Source organism: Monodon monoceros, unplaced genomic scaffold (genome assembly GCF_005190385.1).
Source record: "Monodon monoceros isolate NGI ecotype Baffin Bay Population unplaced genomic scaffold, NGI_Narwhal_1 Super_Scaffold_20, whole genome shotgun sequence".
Taxonomy (NCBI): Eukaryota; Metazoa; Chordata; class Mammalia; order Artiodactyla; family Monodontidae; genus Monodon; species Monodon monoceros.
Genome location: NW_021703777.1, coordinates 135020112 through 135034905, shown reverse-complemented (window position 1 = coordinate 135034905; position 14794 = coordinate 135020112). Strand labels below are relative to the sequence as shown.

Here is a 14794-nt window from a genome sequence, read left to right as displayed (position 1 = left end):
CTAGTAATTGATAATGCTAAGCCACATTCAGCCTTTGTATAGCACCTAAGCTAAAGGGCAGCAGTGATTTCCTCTGAGTGCTTCCTGTGTGGTCACTGATGCCCCTTTTCTCGGATGCAGAACCAGGAGCCTGGGCGAGATGGAGCCAGAGGTGGCGGGGGGGAAAGTAGGCTTTAGGTGGACAACACTGGGTTTTGTGTAGTGTGGGGCAGGTCATTTTAACCTCTGGCCTCAACACCCCCATTCTTGTCACTTGTAGTCCTAATACAAGTGACATGGCCACCTCCACCTGCAAGGTCACGGGTGGGGACGTTAGCGCAGCCCTTGAAACAATCGTTCATCAAACAGCACCTTGAGTGCAGCTTGTGACGATGGTGCTTGAGGGTGGCCCCTCAGAGATGCCTTCCCCGAGGGCTTGAGCACACACACCCCCGCTAGATTACATTCTTTTTGTGTGTGTGTGGTACGCGGGCCTCTCAGTGTTGTGGCCTCTCCCGTTGCGGAGCACAGGCTCCAGACGTGCAGGCTCAGTGGTCATGGCTCAGGGGCCCAGCCGCTCCGCGGCATGTGGGATATTCCCAGACTGGGGCACAAACCTGTGTCCCCTGCATTGGCAGACAGACTCTCAACCACTGCGCCACCAGGGAAGCCCCTAGCTTACATTCTTTTTTGACCTACTGTTCTTCTTGGTGGGGTCAGAGGGACCAGCGCTTTGACTTTTCTAACAGCTGTACTGAGGTGGAATTCACACAGCACACCCTTCACCCACTCAGAAGTGCAGTTCTGTGGTCTGGGGTGTACACTCAGTCTGGGGATGTGATTTCTGGAGGACTGTCCAACCCTCTGGTGAGCAGGGTAGAAGCGGCTCAGACCCCATTTGAGTGTAGCCTGCTCAGATGTCCCTTTACTTCATTGCGTCTACACAGCAGGGTTCCAGAGGGTGCCTCTCACCGGGCTACCTGGGCTGAACTCAGCCTGGCCTCTTGTGTGCCTTTGGACCTGTGTGCTTCGGTCTCGTCACCACTGGGCTCGGCCGGCAGTGTTGCCGCGTTGCAGCGCTGCCGTGAGGGTCCAGGGAGCGGCGCCTGGGCCAGTGAGAGCCGGAGGGCCCAGCTGCCACATGGCATCGAAAAGTCTGAGCAGCAGGGGACCCTCTGTCTAAAGTGACACTTGCATTTCTAGGGTGGACCAGCCGTACCCAGTTTGAGGAAACGTGGGCCACCCTCCTCGGTGTCCTGGTGACTCAGCCCCTCGTGATGGAACAAGAGGAGAGCCCCCCCGAAGTAAGGCCGCGGGCGGGCGCCGGTGTCTGCTGGCCGGCGCACGGGCTCTTACAGCAGCTCGCGAGCCGTGCGTGCTGGGAGAGGCAGGGCAGCAAGCTCTTACTTTTCTGTCTCACCGTGTTTTTAAAAGGTAGCCAGATCATGTCATGACTGGTGTTCCAGAGCAGGAATGAGCCTCCCCAAGGTCTGGGTACCCTAGAATCGCGGCCGGAGTGCCTTTACCACAGTGCACTGCCCTTTCAGGGTCAGTAGCGTTATGTCCTTTCTTGAAAATATTTTTCAGTTTTGTTTCTCAATATTCAGGGTACAGCGGGTAGCACCATTTCATCAAAATGAAAAGGCACGTCATAAAGGCCACACATCGTACCTGTGTTCATTTCTCTGGACTGTTTTGTGAAAATTTTATCAGGCTTCTTGGGGTATTAATGCATATTATGTTACTTTAATATTAATAAAAAAACATGTTCAGATAAAGCAAAGCCTGAAACATTAAGTCATGAGATACGTTTTTAATTCTGACAGAAGGTATGGTATGAACGTCCAGAAATGGCAGTTCAAAGAGTATGTATGTCAGGAATCATCAGGGTTGTCTTTCACAGGTGTGGAACTAACAGGGTGTCATATGCAGAGTCCCTAAAATCAGTGAGGAAATTTAAGGACAGTTTCTTAAAAAGTAATTCATGTTTGGAGGTTTGTGCCTGTAGGAGACCTTGCTTTCAAAAGCAGCCATTTGCCCATCAGATTCATCTCAAATCACAGATGTGTGTGGGTTCTGGTGAACTTACGCAGACACAACAGGACCCTGGCTGGGAAGGCACATCCCTCTGTCGCACTCGGGGGGGCCCCGCCCTCAAGGCCACGTGGCTGGACAGCCACGGCCCGCAGCTTCTGCCCACAGGTGGGGCAGCGGTGTTGCCTGTGTTGTGACTTGGTGACGTGGGCTCCCCTTCCAGGAAGACACGGAGAGGACCCAGATCCACGTCCTGGCCGTGCAGGCCATCACCTCCCTGGTGCTGAGCGCGATGACTGTGCCTGTTGCCGGCAACCCAGCCGTGAGCTGCCTGGAGCAGCAGCCCCGGAACAAGCCCCTGAAAGCTCTTGGCACCAGGTTTGCCCGAGAAGCCGCGTGTCTCCAGGGGCGGCCTCGGTGGGAGCAGGGAGGCGCCAGGGTGCCCTTGCCTTTGCTGCCGGAATTAAAGACAGAAACCCCATGCGGGGGGTGCAGACCCAAAGTGGCTTGCTGGCTGAGGCCTGATGACTCGGGCATCCGGTGTGGAGGGCAGATTCCGAAGGAGCTGACGGAACACCTGTGCAGGGCCTGCGGACGGGAACCGCCCACAGAGGGTGTGGGCCCAGGGCTTGGAGGTGCCTGTGTTTCCTTGAGGCAAAGCTGGGGGAAGCCTGGTGGTTTCCACTTGTGAGATTCGGAGGAACCAGATGTTCTGTAACCTTTGTTCTGAACCTTAGGTTTGGGAGGAAGTTGAGCATCATCAGAGGAATCGTAGAGCAGGAAATTCAAGCGATGGTTTCAAAGAGGGAGAATATCGCCACCCATCATCTGTACCAGGCGTGGGACCCCATCCCTTCTCTGCCTCCAGCTACTACAGGTACCTGTGGGGAGAGGGCCGGGTGCCCCTGGGGCTTGTGGGGAGGACGGGTTGAGCGTGGGTGTCAGCTCATGCCCTGGGCCGGTGGGCACAGCTGGACAGTCCTGGCGCCGAGGCGGGGTCCCAGGAGGGCCCGTCCACCAAAGCTGTCGTCTGGGCTCCCAGAGGGCCGCCGGCTGGGTAGTCGTCTTGTTCGCGGCTACTGACTCTTAGCTTTTACCTCAGCCCACAACCAGTTCCTGTTCAGAGTCTGAAGCTGGTCTCTTACAGAGAAAAAGTGATAATTCAGCATCGCCCCGCTGGCCCTGCCGGCTTAACGGGTTGTGAAGGGATAGAGCACCCCCGAGCCCCTCGCGGCCTTGCGGGCGGCACTCAAGCGCCCTTGCTCCCGCAGGTGCCCTCACCAGCCACGACAAACTCCTGCTACAGGTCAACCCCGAGCGGGAGCTGGGGAACACGAGCTACAACCTCGGCCAGGTCAGTCCCCCAGCCCCCGTCCAGCGCGAGGCCCCATGGGGCGCGTGGGGACTGGGGGGCCTGTCGGGGTTCTCAAGTTCCTCCCCACCGCGCCCTCTGCAGAATAAGCATGGCATTCTGTTGCATTTGTGGGGAGCTTTGTTAAGCAAGTAATTCAGAGAAACGGGGTCCTCAAATGACTGCCAGTGAGGACAAGTTTTGAAAAGAGGTCTCACGTTCTGGTTCAGTTTTGTGCCGAGACCTCACGCAGATGTCCCTGAGGAGTGAAAGTGTCCTTCCCTAGAGGCTCTTTCCTTCCCTCTCCTCGGCCGCTCCCGCCCCGGCGCTTCATCAGGCCCTGAGTCCTGAAGGCAGAGCGCCCGGGAGCCCTGCTGAGTGCCGGGGGCTGCTCGCCTCGGGGGCCCCGGGCCGCACCTGCGGCTCTGCGCCCCTTGCCTCCGGCCCTGAGCGTCAGCTCCCTGTCCTGTGCCCCTTGAAGGTGTCCATCCGCTCCGTGTGGCTGGGGAGCAGCGTCACGCCCCTGAGAGAGGAGGAGTGGGCCGAGGAGGAGGAGGCCCCCGCGCCGTCGTCCCCGCCCACGTCTCCAGTCAGCGCCAGGTTCCCGTCTGCCTTCTGTGTTCAAGCGCTCGGAGAACTCTGATTAGTCACTTGACTTTCTGGTTTGCCTCTGGAAATGAACCTCTCATCTCTGTTGGGGGGACATTGCAGGAAACACCGGGCTGGAGTCGACATCCATTCCTGTTCGCAGTTTTTGCTCGAGTTGTACAGTCGCTGGATCCTGCCATCAAGTTCAGCCAGGAGGACTCCCGTCATCCTGATCAGCGAGGTGGTGCGGTCGGTGCGTTTGCCCGCCCCCCCCCCCCCTCCCGCCCCCCACCCGGGGTTCCCGGTCTCTGGGCGCCCGTGCGGGGACGCATAGACACAGGTGGAGGATGTAGTACTTCTGGAGCCAGTGAAAGAGCGGTTTCCGCTGGTCCAGTCCCTGGCAGTGACACGCGTCAGTCCAGCGGGGGTGTCGTGGGGACGGCACGTTAACCATAAGGTCTGAAGGGTCACCGTCCTTGTCCACGTTGTCTCCTCGGGGGCTTGTGACAGACGGTCCCCTGACCACCAACCCGCCGACCACCCAACCACCGATTGGTGCTTGAGAAGCACCAATTTAGAGCAGTTGTTCTCCAGCTGTTGGCCAGGGGATTTCTCTGCATCCTTGAGATTGGTGGGGACCCCAAGGAGCGTTGGTGTCTGTCGGTGACATCCACCCGTGCTTGCAGTATTGGAAGTCACATCTGAAGGTTTAAAAGTTACTTATTCAGTGCTGGCTTCTCTACGTCACCCAGGTTAGCCATCCAGCAAGGAGAGATGCCCAGTTACCGGAACCGTCTTGTTACCTGTGCAGCACAGAGTTCTTATTATTTTTACCGAAAGATGTCTCTTTTAGGTAAAGACAGACTTTTTTTTTCCCAAGTCTGTTTTTCTCAATACTCCTTTAAAGTTTTCTAAATTGTTTCATATCTGGTCAAGTTGAGATTTTTAAGAACCTCATTTTAAATTTGTAATGTAAGTTACAAATTGATTTTTTCAAAAAAGTCAAGTTTAAGTACTGCTAAAGATCTTAAATTTTTAAAAGTTATCCATTTAAAAATGATAAGGATAACAATTTCTATTTTAAAATAATTTTTTTAAATTAGTTTTTGTACACTTTTGCAAATCTCTTTAATGTCTGGCTCATTAGAAGTCCCCTGAGGGGACTTCCCTGGTGGTCCAGTAGTTAGGACTCCACGCTTCCACTGCAGGGAACGAGGGTTCGATCCCTAGTCAGGAAACTAAGATCCCACATGCCGCATGGCGCGGCCAAGACACTTGTATCTCCTCTGCACTCAGTCTGTTAATATTAAGTAATTTCTAGAAAATACCACTGTACAGTTGGGAGAGCACAGGAGAGAAAGGCAAGTAGGGTCTTAGCAGTTTTAGGAAAATAGTTTTGACCTTGTGGCCCTGAGAGGCTCACCTAAGAAGTGCTCTTTTAGATGACTTGCTGAGTGTCCTGCTGGCTTGTTGGTTCAGCTCACCTGGGGCCTCTGAGAAAGGGCCGACCCCAGCCTTCCCTCAAGCTCCTAAAGGAAAAGGGCCTTCATGCCTAATCAGAGTTTGTTTTTAGACGTAATGTGAACACTGAACGTTTCGGGGAGACAAACAGAATCATCGCCAAAGCATTAATTTCCGAAATGATCAGCCATTTCTCCGTTCCGGGGCTCTGGGTAGCTTCGCCGCCGGCGGCCTGGGGGCGGGTTCCCGCGCGGCAGCAGTGTGTGTGCACAGGCCCTAGGAGGACGTGCGGGTACAGGGTCACAGTGTAGTTAGGCTTCCGGGCTTTGTTGGTTGCTTTTCCCGGTCAGGGCCCCTGTGGAGTCCCGCCTCGCGCACTTCCCATAGCGTAACTCACCCCTTCCTGCCCGAATGTCCCGCCGCCAGCTTCTCGTGGTCTCAGACTTGTTTACGGAGCGCAGCCAGTTTGAGACGATGTACCTGACGCTGACGGAGCTGCGGAGGGTGCACCCTTCGGAAGACGAGATTCTCCAGCAGTACCTGGTACCCGCCACCTGCAAGGCGGCCGCCGTCCTCGGGATGGTGAGTGGGCGGTGGCGTGGGGCCTTGGCACGCGTCGCTGTGGAGTGTGTGCTGCTGGGCGAGCCTCGGCTGGGGCTCCTGTCCCTTGGTCCCTCAGGTCATCCCGGTGCCTGGCCCTGGACGGGCTCGGCTGTGCCGGCGGGGCAGCGGGGCTGGCTCCTCCTGGACGGTCGCCCGCGGCCCACAGCGCCCCACTCTCCTCCCCCGTGTGCTGCCGCCCTCCGTGCTCCCGGTCCCCAGGGCCTCCTCCCGGGACCGTTTGTCTCAGTGACCCTGCGCTCCCACCCCCTGAGCTGGATCCTGTGCTCTGTTCTGAGCCCAGGGCCTGCGCAGGCCTTCTCCTGAGCCTCGTAGCTGTGCCTCTAGCTGATCGGGACTCGCCACCTTCTGTGGCCACATCACCACGCGGTACAGACGCAGGAAGTACTGACCGCGGGCCCGGCCATTTCTTAGAGTGTGTTAAAATAGCAGCCCTGCCGTTGGAGGCAAATAGCGTGACTCCAGGCCACGTGGCATCTGCCGGTCACTGCTGTTTCTCACTCATGTCTCCTGGAACCCAGCTCTATGCTAGAATAGACACTCGTTCCCTGAACAAACGCAGGGGTGGCCGCCGTGAGCCGGGCATTTGGGCCCATCAGCGAGGGGCGGGGTGGCACCCAGGTGCCTCTCCCACGTCCCACACCCATGCTGTCTGTCCTGACTGCGCTGCCATTTGCGGAGCTCCCCCTCGTGCCCCACACACGCTGTGTACAGGCTGGCGGAGGTGGGGCCGCCATGATCCCACCTGCTCCCGAGGAGGCCAAGGCAGGGGGCTGCTGACTTGCTCCAGGTCACACAGGACGGGGCAGACGTGGGGTGTGAGCTGGGGTCTACGACTGGAGCCCTGACCGTCCCCTCCTTCCCGACTGTTCCCCCATTGAATTTGTCCCTCCGAGCCAAGGCCCAGAGCAGGTACCATTCATCCTGGGTGGCCTTCGGCCCTGGGGCCACCGTCCAGGGAACAGAAACAATGAGTCCCTTCCGCTGAGCAGACAGCTCTTCCAAGTGTCGGCCCTCTGGGTGTGGAGAGGGAGGTACGTGCAGCCAGGCTTGAAGGGGTCCTTTTGTCCTTGCTGGAGTTTCAAGTGCTGGGTCTGTTTTCATGGTAATTGTGTTTGTGCTCTGGCCTAGATCCCTGAGGTAAATGTTGTGTTGTCAGTAAATGGAACGAGTGATCGTGGATTTCAAGAAGAGGCTTAGGCAGGATGGTGCGGGACGTGGACTCCCGGCCGGTGTGAAGGGCAGCACACTTTCCGTCAGGGCACTCTCTCTGCACGTCGTGGCCTGTGCCCCTGCGCCCCGTGCAGCACCGGCGTTCCCGTTGCTCAGGGTGGTGGTAGCGGTGCCCTGCAGCGGGTCCTGGTGGTGGTGGTGGCCCTGGGTGCGGGCAGGAGGGGTAGGAGTCTCAGCAGTGTCACGTCCTCGGGGGCCACAGGACAGTTCCGGGGGGCTGCCGGGCCGGGCAGCCTCTGTGGCTTTTGCAGAGCGAGGCAAGGCCCTCGGCCAGCAGTGGCCGCCTGTGTCTGGGCACGGTGGTCTGTGAAAAGCAGTGGTCGCCATCTCTGCCTCGTGAAGGTGTCTTCTCTGATACAAAGCCGATCTGAAGTGTGGAGTGTGGTGCTGAGTGTTTAGGTTCCTACCCCTCTCCATCCTGCTTAGGCTGCTGAGGGAGACTAAGACCGTTTTCCTACAAGTTAGCATAGGCTACTGTGCGGGTCCCCAAGGCTACACCAGGAGGGCACTCAGGACTCACATACACTCAGGGCTCTGATCCATCACAGTGAAGGGCTGTGAAGCAGAACCACCGAAGGGAGAGGGCCTGGGGGCGAGGTCCAGAGGAAACAAGCGCTAGCTTCCAGAACCCCGTCCCGTGGAGTGACGCGGGCCGCGCTCCACCCCCCAGCGACACGCTGTCCCCAGGGAAGCTCGTCAGAGACGCAGAACCGGGGCTCTCATTGCGGGCCCGCAGGCTCCGCAGGCCCCTCTGCCGGGCACACACCGAACTCCAGCCCCGGGGAGGGGGGAAGGGTGTCAGCACAGACACAGCAGGGGAGGCCCAGGGAGCCCCCCATCCCGACACCCCAGCTCCCGGACGCCAGCCCCGCACGCAGGCCTCGCAGAGGGCTCTGTTCTGCACACCGGCCCGACCGCAGCGTGAGGCCAGCCTCTCTCGGCGCCCCACGGCACTGTGAGGCTAGCCTCCGCGTGTGCTGCGCCCTAGGACAAGGCCGTGGCAGAGCCGGTCAGCCGGCTGCTGGAGAGCACGCTCAGGAGCGGCCATCTGCCCAGCAGGATCGGAGCCCTGCATGGCGTCCTCTACGTGCTGGAGTGCGACCTCCTAGACGACACCGCAAAGCAGCTCATCCCGGTCATCAGCGACTATCTCCTGTCCAGCCTCAAAGGCGCGGCCCAGTGAGTGGCGGCGGCCAGGACCTCCTGCTGCTGTCTCCCTCCAGGGCTTCTGTCTGACCAGAGGTGGGGGGCTGAGAGAAGTGACGTTGCACATTTCAAAGCGTATGTCAGACCCCGGCCGTATCATGGGCAGGGGTCAGCAGGAACCCAGGCGGGCACCCTTCTCACAGGGACAGTGGCTGCGGTCACTGAGACAGGAGGATACCACGTGCCATCGGGTGGGAGTAGCCGCCATGCGTGGCTGAGCTTGGCCCTTGTCTCGTCCTCAGCTGCGTGAGCATCCACAGCCAGCAGCACGTGCTGGTGATGTGTGCTACGGCCTTCTACCTGATCGAGAACTACCCGCTGGACGTCGGGCCGGAGTTCTCCGCAGCCATAATACAGGTGAGCGGGAACGGGCGTGGGCTCCGTGCTCTTGGACCTGTGCAGTGGGGCCCTCGGTTGTTTTCATTTGGGGGAAGGTGCATGAGCGACAGGAGGCCAGATGTGGCTCTTTGACTGGGAGGTCTTCCTTCCTGTCTAGATGTGTGGGGTGATGCTGTCTGGAAGCGAGGAGTCCACCCCATCCATCGTTTACCACTGTGTCCTGAGGGGCCTGGAGCGCCTCCTGCTCTCCGAGCAGCTCTCCCGGCTGGATACGGAGTCCCTGGTCAAGCTGAGCGTGGACAGAGTGAACGTGCACAGCCCGCACCGCGCCATGGCGGCCCTGGGCCTGATGCTCACCTGTATGTACACAGGTGAGCAGGGGGCCACCTGTGCCTGGCGGGTCAGTGCCGCTGAGCTCTGGACGCACAGGACGCAGACCACAGGCCCCTCCAGCTCTCAAGGTTGCAGAGCTGTGCGGGTGTCGGAACCCCGCCTGGGAGCGGGTCTGCAGACAGACCCCTGGGCCCTGTGTGGCTGGGCTGGGCCCTGGGGTGCTGGGGGCTCCCGCCACCTGGTCTCAGATCATCTCTAGGTGTTTAGTAAACTCCTGCGTGAGTTCCAGGCCCTGTTTACAGAGCCTGTCCAGTTTTACAAATGAAAAGAACTGACCGGCTTTGTTTCAGGAAAAGAGAAAATCAGTCCAGGCAGAACCTCAGACCCCAGCCCTGCCGCCCCTGACAGCGAGTCAGTGATCGTGGCCATGGAGCGTGTGTCTGTTCTTTTTGACAGGTAAGAATGGAGCCTGCCCTGCCCTGCCCTGCCCTGGAGCTTTAGCCGAGAGCTGCTGCTTCCTACACACCCGCTCTGCTCTCAGCCCGCCTGTGCCCTGAGCGTGCTCGCGCTGCCCTCGGGCTCTGCTCCAGCCGTCAGTCCTAGGACCCCAGCGCCCTGTCCCCAGTGCCGGCGTGTCTGCTGAAGGCGAGGGGCAGTGCCAGCCGTGTGGTCGTGTCGGGAGGGCCTGTAATGAGACTGGGCGTGCAGCCCTGGTCGGTAACGGGACTGGCCGTCAGACCTGCTGCCTTGTGAGAGGAGTCTTGGAGCCACGTTAGCAGTGGCTCAGGAGGCTTCGGTAGACCGTGGTACAGACTTAAATGACAGACGTCTTTGAGAGCCTGCCCCCGACGTGTGTGCCCTTGTGTCCAGGACTGGCTCAGTTTGCGGTCCTGCAGAATGGGTGAGGGGGCCTCGTCCGGCTTTGCCCCAGGCCTCCTGGTCCAGGCGACGTGCTGTGTCTGTGGCCTTGGGGCAGCCGACTCCGCACCACTCAGCCTGACAGGTCTGGTCGGCTCAGTCAGCAGGAGGCCATTTGGGGTTTCACAAGAGCACACTTAGCAGGACTTTCTCCATCTGCTCTGGCCAGGTGAGGGGTTGTGGGAAGCTGAGCGCGTGGGCTGTTTTCACATTGAGCGTTGAAAGCGTTTACAGTCATTCTTCCCTCACATTCTTCGGGCCCCTCCACGGTGGGCAGAGCCGCCCACGCAGGCCCCTGCCCACGTGGGGCTTGCGTTCCCATGCCTGCTGGTGGGATAAACACTTCAGCCAGTGCAGTGCCGGCGTTCAGCCTGACCACCCTCCAGACACGCGGGGGGACACTGGCTTGACAAAGCTGACTTTCAGTTGTGAGTGTCGCCCATGCTGGGCAGCGGCTGGCGTCTGCAGGCAGGTGGGTCAGGCACGCCTGGGCCAGTTTCTGGGTCCCTTCTGGTGCTTTTCAGTCACACATAGCTTTTCTGTACGGTCGTCTCTCGGTATCCACGGGGATTGGTTCCGGGACCCCCACGGATTCCAAACTCTGCTGATGCTCAAGTCCCTGGTATAAAATAGTGGAGAACACTCCGCCTCTGTGTCCTCGGGCTCTGCCTCCATCCAGCCAACCGCGGATTGAAATGCGGGTGCGGAACCCGCGGATACGGAGGGCCAACGGTGTGTGCTAACGGTATGGTAGCGTGAGTAGCCTGCTGGCCGCCTGCCCAGCTGGCACCTGGAAGGACGCTGCCCAAGATGCCCGCTGAGGGTGTGTTGAGGGGAGGTGGCAGGAGGGCACCAGGGACAGGAGGGAGAGAAGGGGGCCTGGCGAGACGCTGACAGGTTCCAGGAGCGTGTGGACACTGGTGAGGACAGGCCCGAACGAGGACGCGGTTCTGTTACGACTGACTTAATTCCCCCATAATGCCACTGCCCCACACCATTTCTGCTTGTTACTCCAGGACCCCTTTTTGGCTTGGGGCCCCCCGCGTGGGTGGGGAGCCCTGGGCAGGGCAAGGCTCTGATCCGTGTCTCCTCCCTGCAGGATCAGGAAGGGGTTTCCCTGTGAAGCCAGAGTGGTGGCGCGGATCCTCCCCCAGTTTCTAGATGACTTCTTCCCGCCCCAGGACGTCATGAACAAGGTCATTGGAGAGTTTCTGTCCAACCAGCAACCGTACCCGCAGTTCATGGCTACCGTAGTGTACCAGGTGAGGGCCCAGTGCAGAGGAGCCCCGGTGCCTACTACCCTCTGAACGTGTCGGCCCCGGGGACTTGCCAGTTCCTCCCCTTGAAGCCAGCCACCACTCTTCCCCCGAAGCCGGTGTTGACGGGGTGGCCCCCCGGGGCTCTCTGCCCTTGCAGGTGTTCCAGACTCTGCATAGCACAGGGCAGTCGTCCATGGTCCGGGACTGGGTCATGCTGTCCCTCTCCAACTTCACGCAGAGGACTCCGGTTGCCATGGCCATGTGGAGCCTCTCCTGCTTCTTTGTCAGCGCTTCCACCAGCCCGTGGGTTTCGGCGATGTATCCTTCCCTGGGTCCTGGGGCCCCGCGGGACGTAGCACTCAGGGGCAGCACTTCCGTCAACATCCAGGTTGACGTTTGCGTTAAGGTTTTGGAAACCTAAGCTCTGCAGAAAGCCCAGGTGTCAAGGTGTTGTTTACCTTAAGCCCCAAGAGAGTAAGCCGTGGACAAGGAAACAGAAAACCGTGTGTTCCCCACGCTGAGCGGGAGGGGCGGGGCCGGGGCGTTTCTCTGAGGAGTGCAGGGGGGGGGGGGGGGGGGGCAAAGAGCTCCTCCCGCCCACTCTGGTCCGTGCAGCTGGGTGTGTCCCTCGTGCTGCTTCTCTTTATTCTTTGTCACGTGCCTTGTATCACTCTCCTGGGTAAAAGCTTAAGTGAAGATCCAGTTCCCACCCCCAAGATGCTGGCTGCTAAAGGGACGTTCCCCTCCTGTCAGCCGCCCCCTAAGACAGACCGCAGAGCCTCGGAGCAGACAGCCGTCCTGGCGCTGTCAGCGGCCCTGGAGGGCGGCACGGCTCTGCCCTCGGCGCACGGGTGCCGGGCCAGGGAGGTGCTGCCCAGAGGAGTGCCCTCCGCGGGGGGCTCTGGCTTCCCGGAGCCAAGGTGGGAGGCAGCTGCCGCCTCCACCCCGTCCGCGGCTTGGCTTGGCACTCGGTGCTCCCGGGCCGTTGGCAGGCCTGTGTCGGGGCAGGGGTTCCCGGGGAGGACGGGAGGCAGGTCCCCCCACACGTGCAGCCTTGCGCCCTTAACCGCCCTGCCAGCCTTCCCCACGTCGTGAGCAGGATGGGCAAGCTGGAGCACGTGGACGTGCACCTCTTCTGCCTGGTGGCCGCGGACTTCTACAGACACCAGATAGAGGAGGAGCTTGACCGCAGGGCCTTCCAGTCTGTGTTCGAGGTGGTCGCGGCGCCAGGAAACCCGTATCACCGCCTGCTGGCTTGTTTGCGGAACGTCCACAAGGTCACCACGTGCTGAGCGCCCACGCAGGTGGAGGCGAGGTGGCGCCAGGACTCGGGGCCCCGCCTGCACCACGTGGCTCGGCCTCACCGCGTGCAGGGAACGTATGCAGGAATCTTTGGGGTTGAGCCTGAGTCCTTGCAGGGGCAAGAGCAGCCGTTGCTGACCCCCCGTGCTAGAGCTAGCATTAAATGCCAGTCGCCCGGTGTGTACTTCCTCACGTGCGGCCTGTTCGCTGTCACCGGGTCCCAGCTGCTCCTGCCTCGGCTGTCGCAGGTCGGCCGTTAGCCCCTCTGCTGTCCCGCAGGCGGGAGGTGACGCCACGGGCCTCCCAGAGCACCCCCTGCATCTCCCCAGCGAGGCGCGGGGTCCTGGGGTCTCGCTGGCTCCTGCAGGCCTGCGTGCCGCGCTGGCATCGGGCCTGGGCGGGGCGGGGTGGCTGGGAGCACGATGGCCCGCGCCGTTCTTCCCTGTCTCTGTTTTCTTCTCAGGATTTAAAGTTTAATTATATCAGTAAAGAGATTAATTTTAAGGTAACTTTCTATGCCCGTGTACAGTCTGTGCATTGCCGAGTCTGTGCTGCGTGTCACGGCCTCCGAGGAGGTCGACAGGAGCCCCTCCCTCTCCCTCCACGAGACTTACTCTGGCGTTCCTCTCCCCCAAGCCCTAGTCCCCCGACACGCCGCCCTTTTTTGTGCATTCACGTTCAGTTAGAGTTTAGGGAGGTGTTGGCGTGCAGATGTCTGACCGGGAGTTCCCCTTGCCCCCTTACGAGTTGGGAAGGTTCCCCCGTGGCTGTCCTGGTCGTGGGCAGTCAGCTCTGGGGCACAGATGGCTCTCAAGGCTCTCCCACTGGTGACGGGCGGCTCCTGGGCACTTAGCCGACCAGGCCGGCCCGCCTGGCCGTGAGCAGCCTCCGTCCTGACCAACACTGTCGTCCCCCCGCTCCTGTCCTGACTGGGGCTGCGCTCTACCCAGGGGCTGGCCAACGGGTGTTGGGATCCGAGTCCCCCGTGTCCCTCCTGCACAGTGGGGCCCAGAGGCTCGCCTGGTCTGGCAGACCCGAGGGTGTAACAGCGTTAGTTGTCTGCGCCCCTCTTGGTCAAGAGCAAAGCTTGGAGTCCTGGAAACTGTTTGAGAAAGGCCCGAGCACGTCCTCGGCTCCCTTTCAGTCCATCCGTGGGGCCTCCTTTCAGCACAGGCGGGTGCGGATCTGTGCCCACTGGACCAGTCGTGGGGCAGGAATGAGGCCAGCCAGGGCCGCCACTTCTACCCCGGGCCCCGGCCCCTGGACCAGCTGTTCCTGGGCCCAAAGCAGCCACATCATCAAATGCACACGAGGCGTGGACAGTCGAGCGCCCGTGGCCAGGGGCTGGTGGAGCGCTCACGGCGGGGCTCTTCAGGTCCCCAGAGGCAGCCAGTCATTTGGTCACCGTCATGCTGGCCAGTTTGGTCGTGAGCTCAAGTGCAGTCAGGTTTGGGGTGTTTCACTGGCAGGTGGAGATGACTGTGAAGCTGACTTCCAGAGTCTGCCAAGGGGAGGAGTCCTTCGGTGCACGGTTAGCTACCCTCGCGTCTGTGCGACATCTCACCGTGGCGCACACAGCTGCGGGCGCAGACCCAGGCCGCTTCCACCCCCAGAGCTGCCGTGGTTTGAGGCCGGCTGGGGTCAGAGTGTGCGGCCAGGGGAGGCTGTGGGAGCCCCTCCTCAGAGCAGCCCTTGGCTTTTCCTGCCTGCCCCACCAGCGCCCGGCAGAGGCCTCGCCCGGCCAGGGCGTGAACAGTAGAAACGGGTCAGAGGTCCAAGTAGGACCTTGGGGAGGAGTAGAAACGGGTCAGAGGTCCAAGTAGGACCTTGGGGAGGATCTCCTGACTCTGAACAAGAATTGAGAAAAGTCACCGCTCTCTCTCCCTTTTCACTTTGGACTCCCACGTTATTTCAGCAGCTCCGAGATAGACGCATCGCAGGCTGACGTTGTCCCTGCTTAGATGTTTACGCTTGTTAGAAATAGCACTGTGAATGTAAAACTGGGAACCATTCCCCTTAGGAGTCGTAGCACCGGGCTCAGCTGAGTTTGGTGGGTCCTCCTTGTTACCACGTGACCTGTAACAGCCAGTGCTTAACGAGGGGGCTTGAGCCCAGCTCTGGCCCTAGGTGCCAACCCAAAGACTTGCCGGTGTGCCCCCGAAGTGGATAT

The 14794-nt window shown here is 60.1% G+C and overlaps 1 protein-coding gene across 12 annotated transcripts in view; it reads left to right on the top strand.

Annotated features, from left to right (window-relative positions):
• HTT (huntingtin) overlaps positions 1 to 13262 on the top strand; it is a 136487-nt gene extending 123225 nt beyond the window's left edge. For 7 of the 12 annotated variants that reach the window (XM_029234585.1, XM_029234584.1, XM_029234586.1 and 4 more), the window contains 14 exons: positions 1183 to 1283; positions 2237 to 2391; positions 2751 to 2890; positions 3285 to 3367; positions 3846 to 3964; positions 4076 to 4205; positions 5840 to 5995; positions 8256 to 8446; positions 8716 to 8830; positions 8970 to 9183; positions 9496 to 9601; positions 11163 to 11325; positions 11480 to 11640; positions 12401 to 13259. In XM_029234585.1, coding sequence (XP_029090418.1) covers positions 1183 to 1283; positions 2237 to 2391; positions 2751 to 2890; positions 3285 to 3367; positions 3846 to 3964; positions 4076 to 4205; positions 5840 to 5995; positions 8256 to 8446; positions 8716 to 8830; positions 8970 to 9183; positions 9496 to 9601; positions 11163 to 11325; positions 11480 to 11640; positions 12401 to 12614 — 2048 coding nt within the window. In that variant the 3' untranslated portion in view covers positions 12615 to 13259. Of the gene's footprint in view, positions 1 to 1182; positions 1284 to 2236; positions 2392 to 2750; positions 2891 to 3284; positions 3368 to 3845; positions 3965 to 4075; positions 4206 to 5839; positions 5996 to 8255; positions 8510 to 8715; positions 8834 to 8969; positions 9184 to 9495; positions 9602 to 11162; positions 11326 to 11479; positions 11641 to 12400 lie in introns of those variants that run through there. The other 5 variants (XM_029234592.1, XM_029234591.1, XR_003795462.1 and 2 more) reach the window with 5 other exon arrangements.
• Positions 13263 to 14794: the final 1532 nt, after the last annotated feature.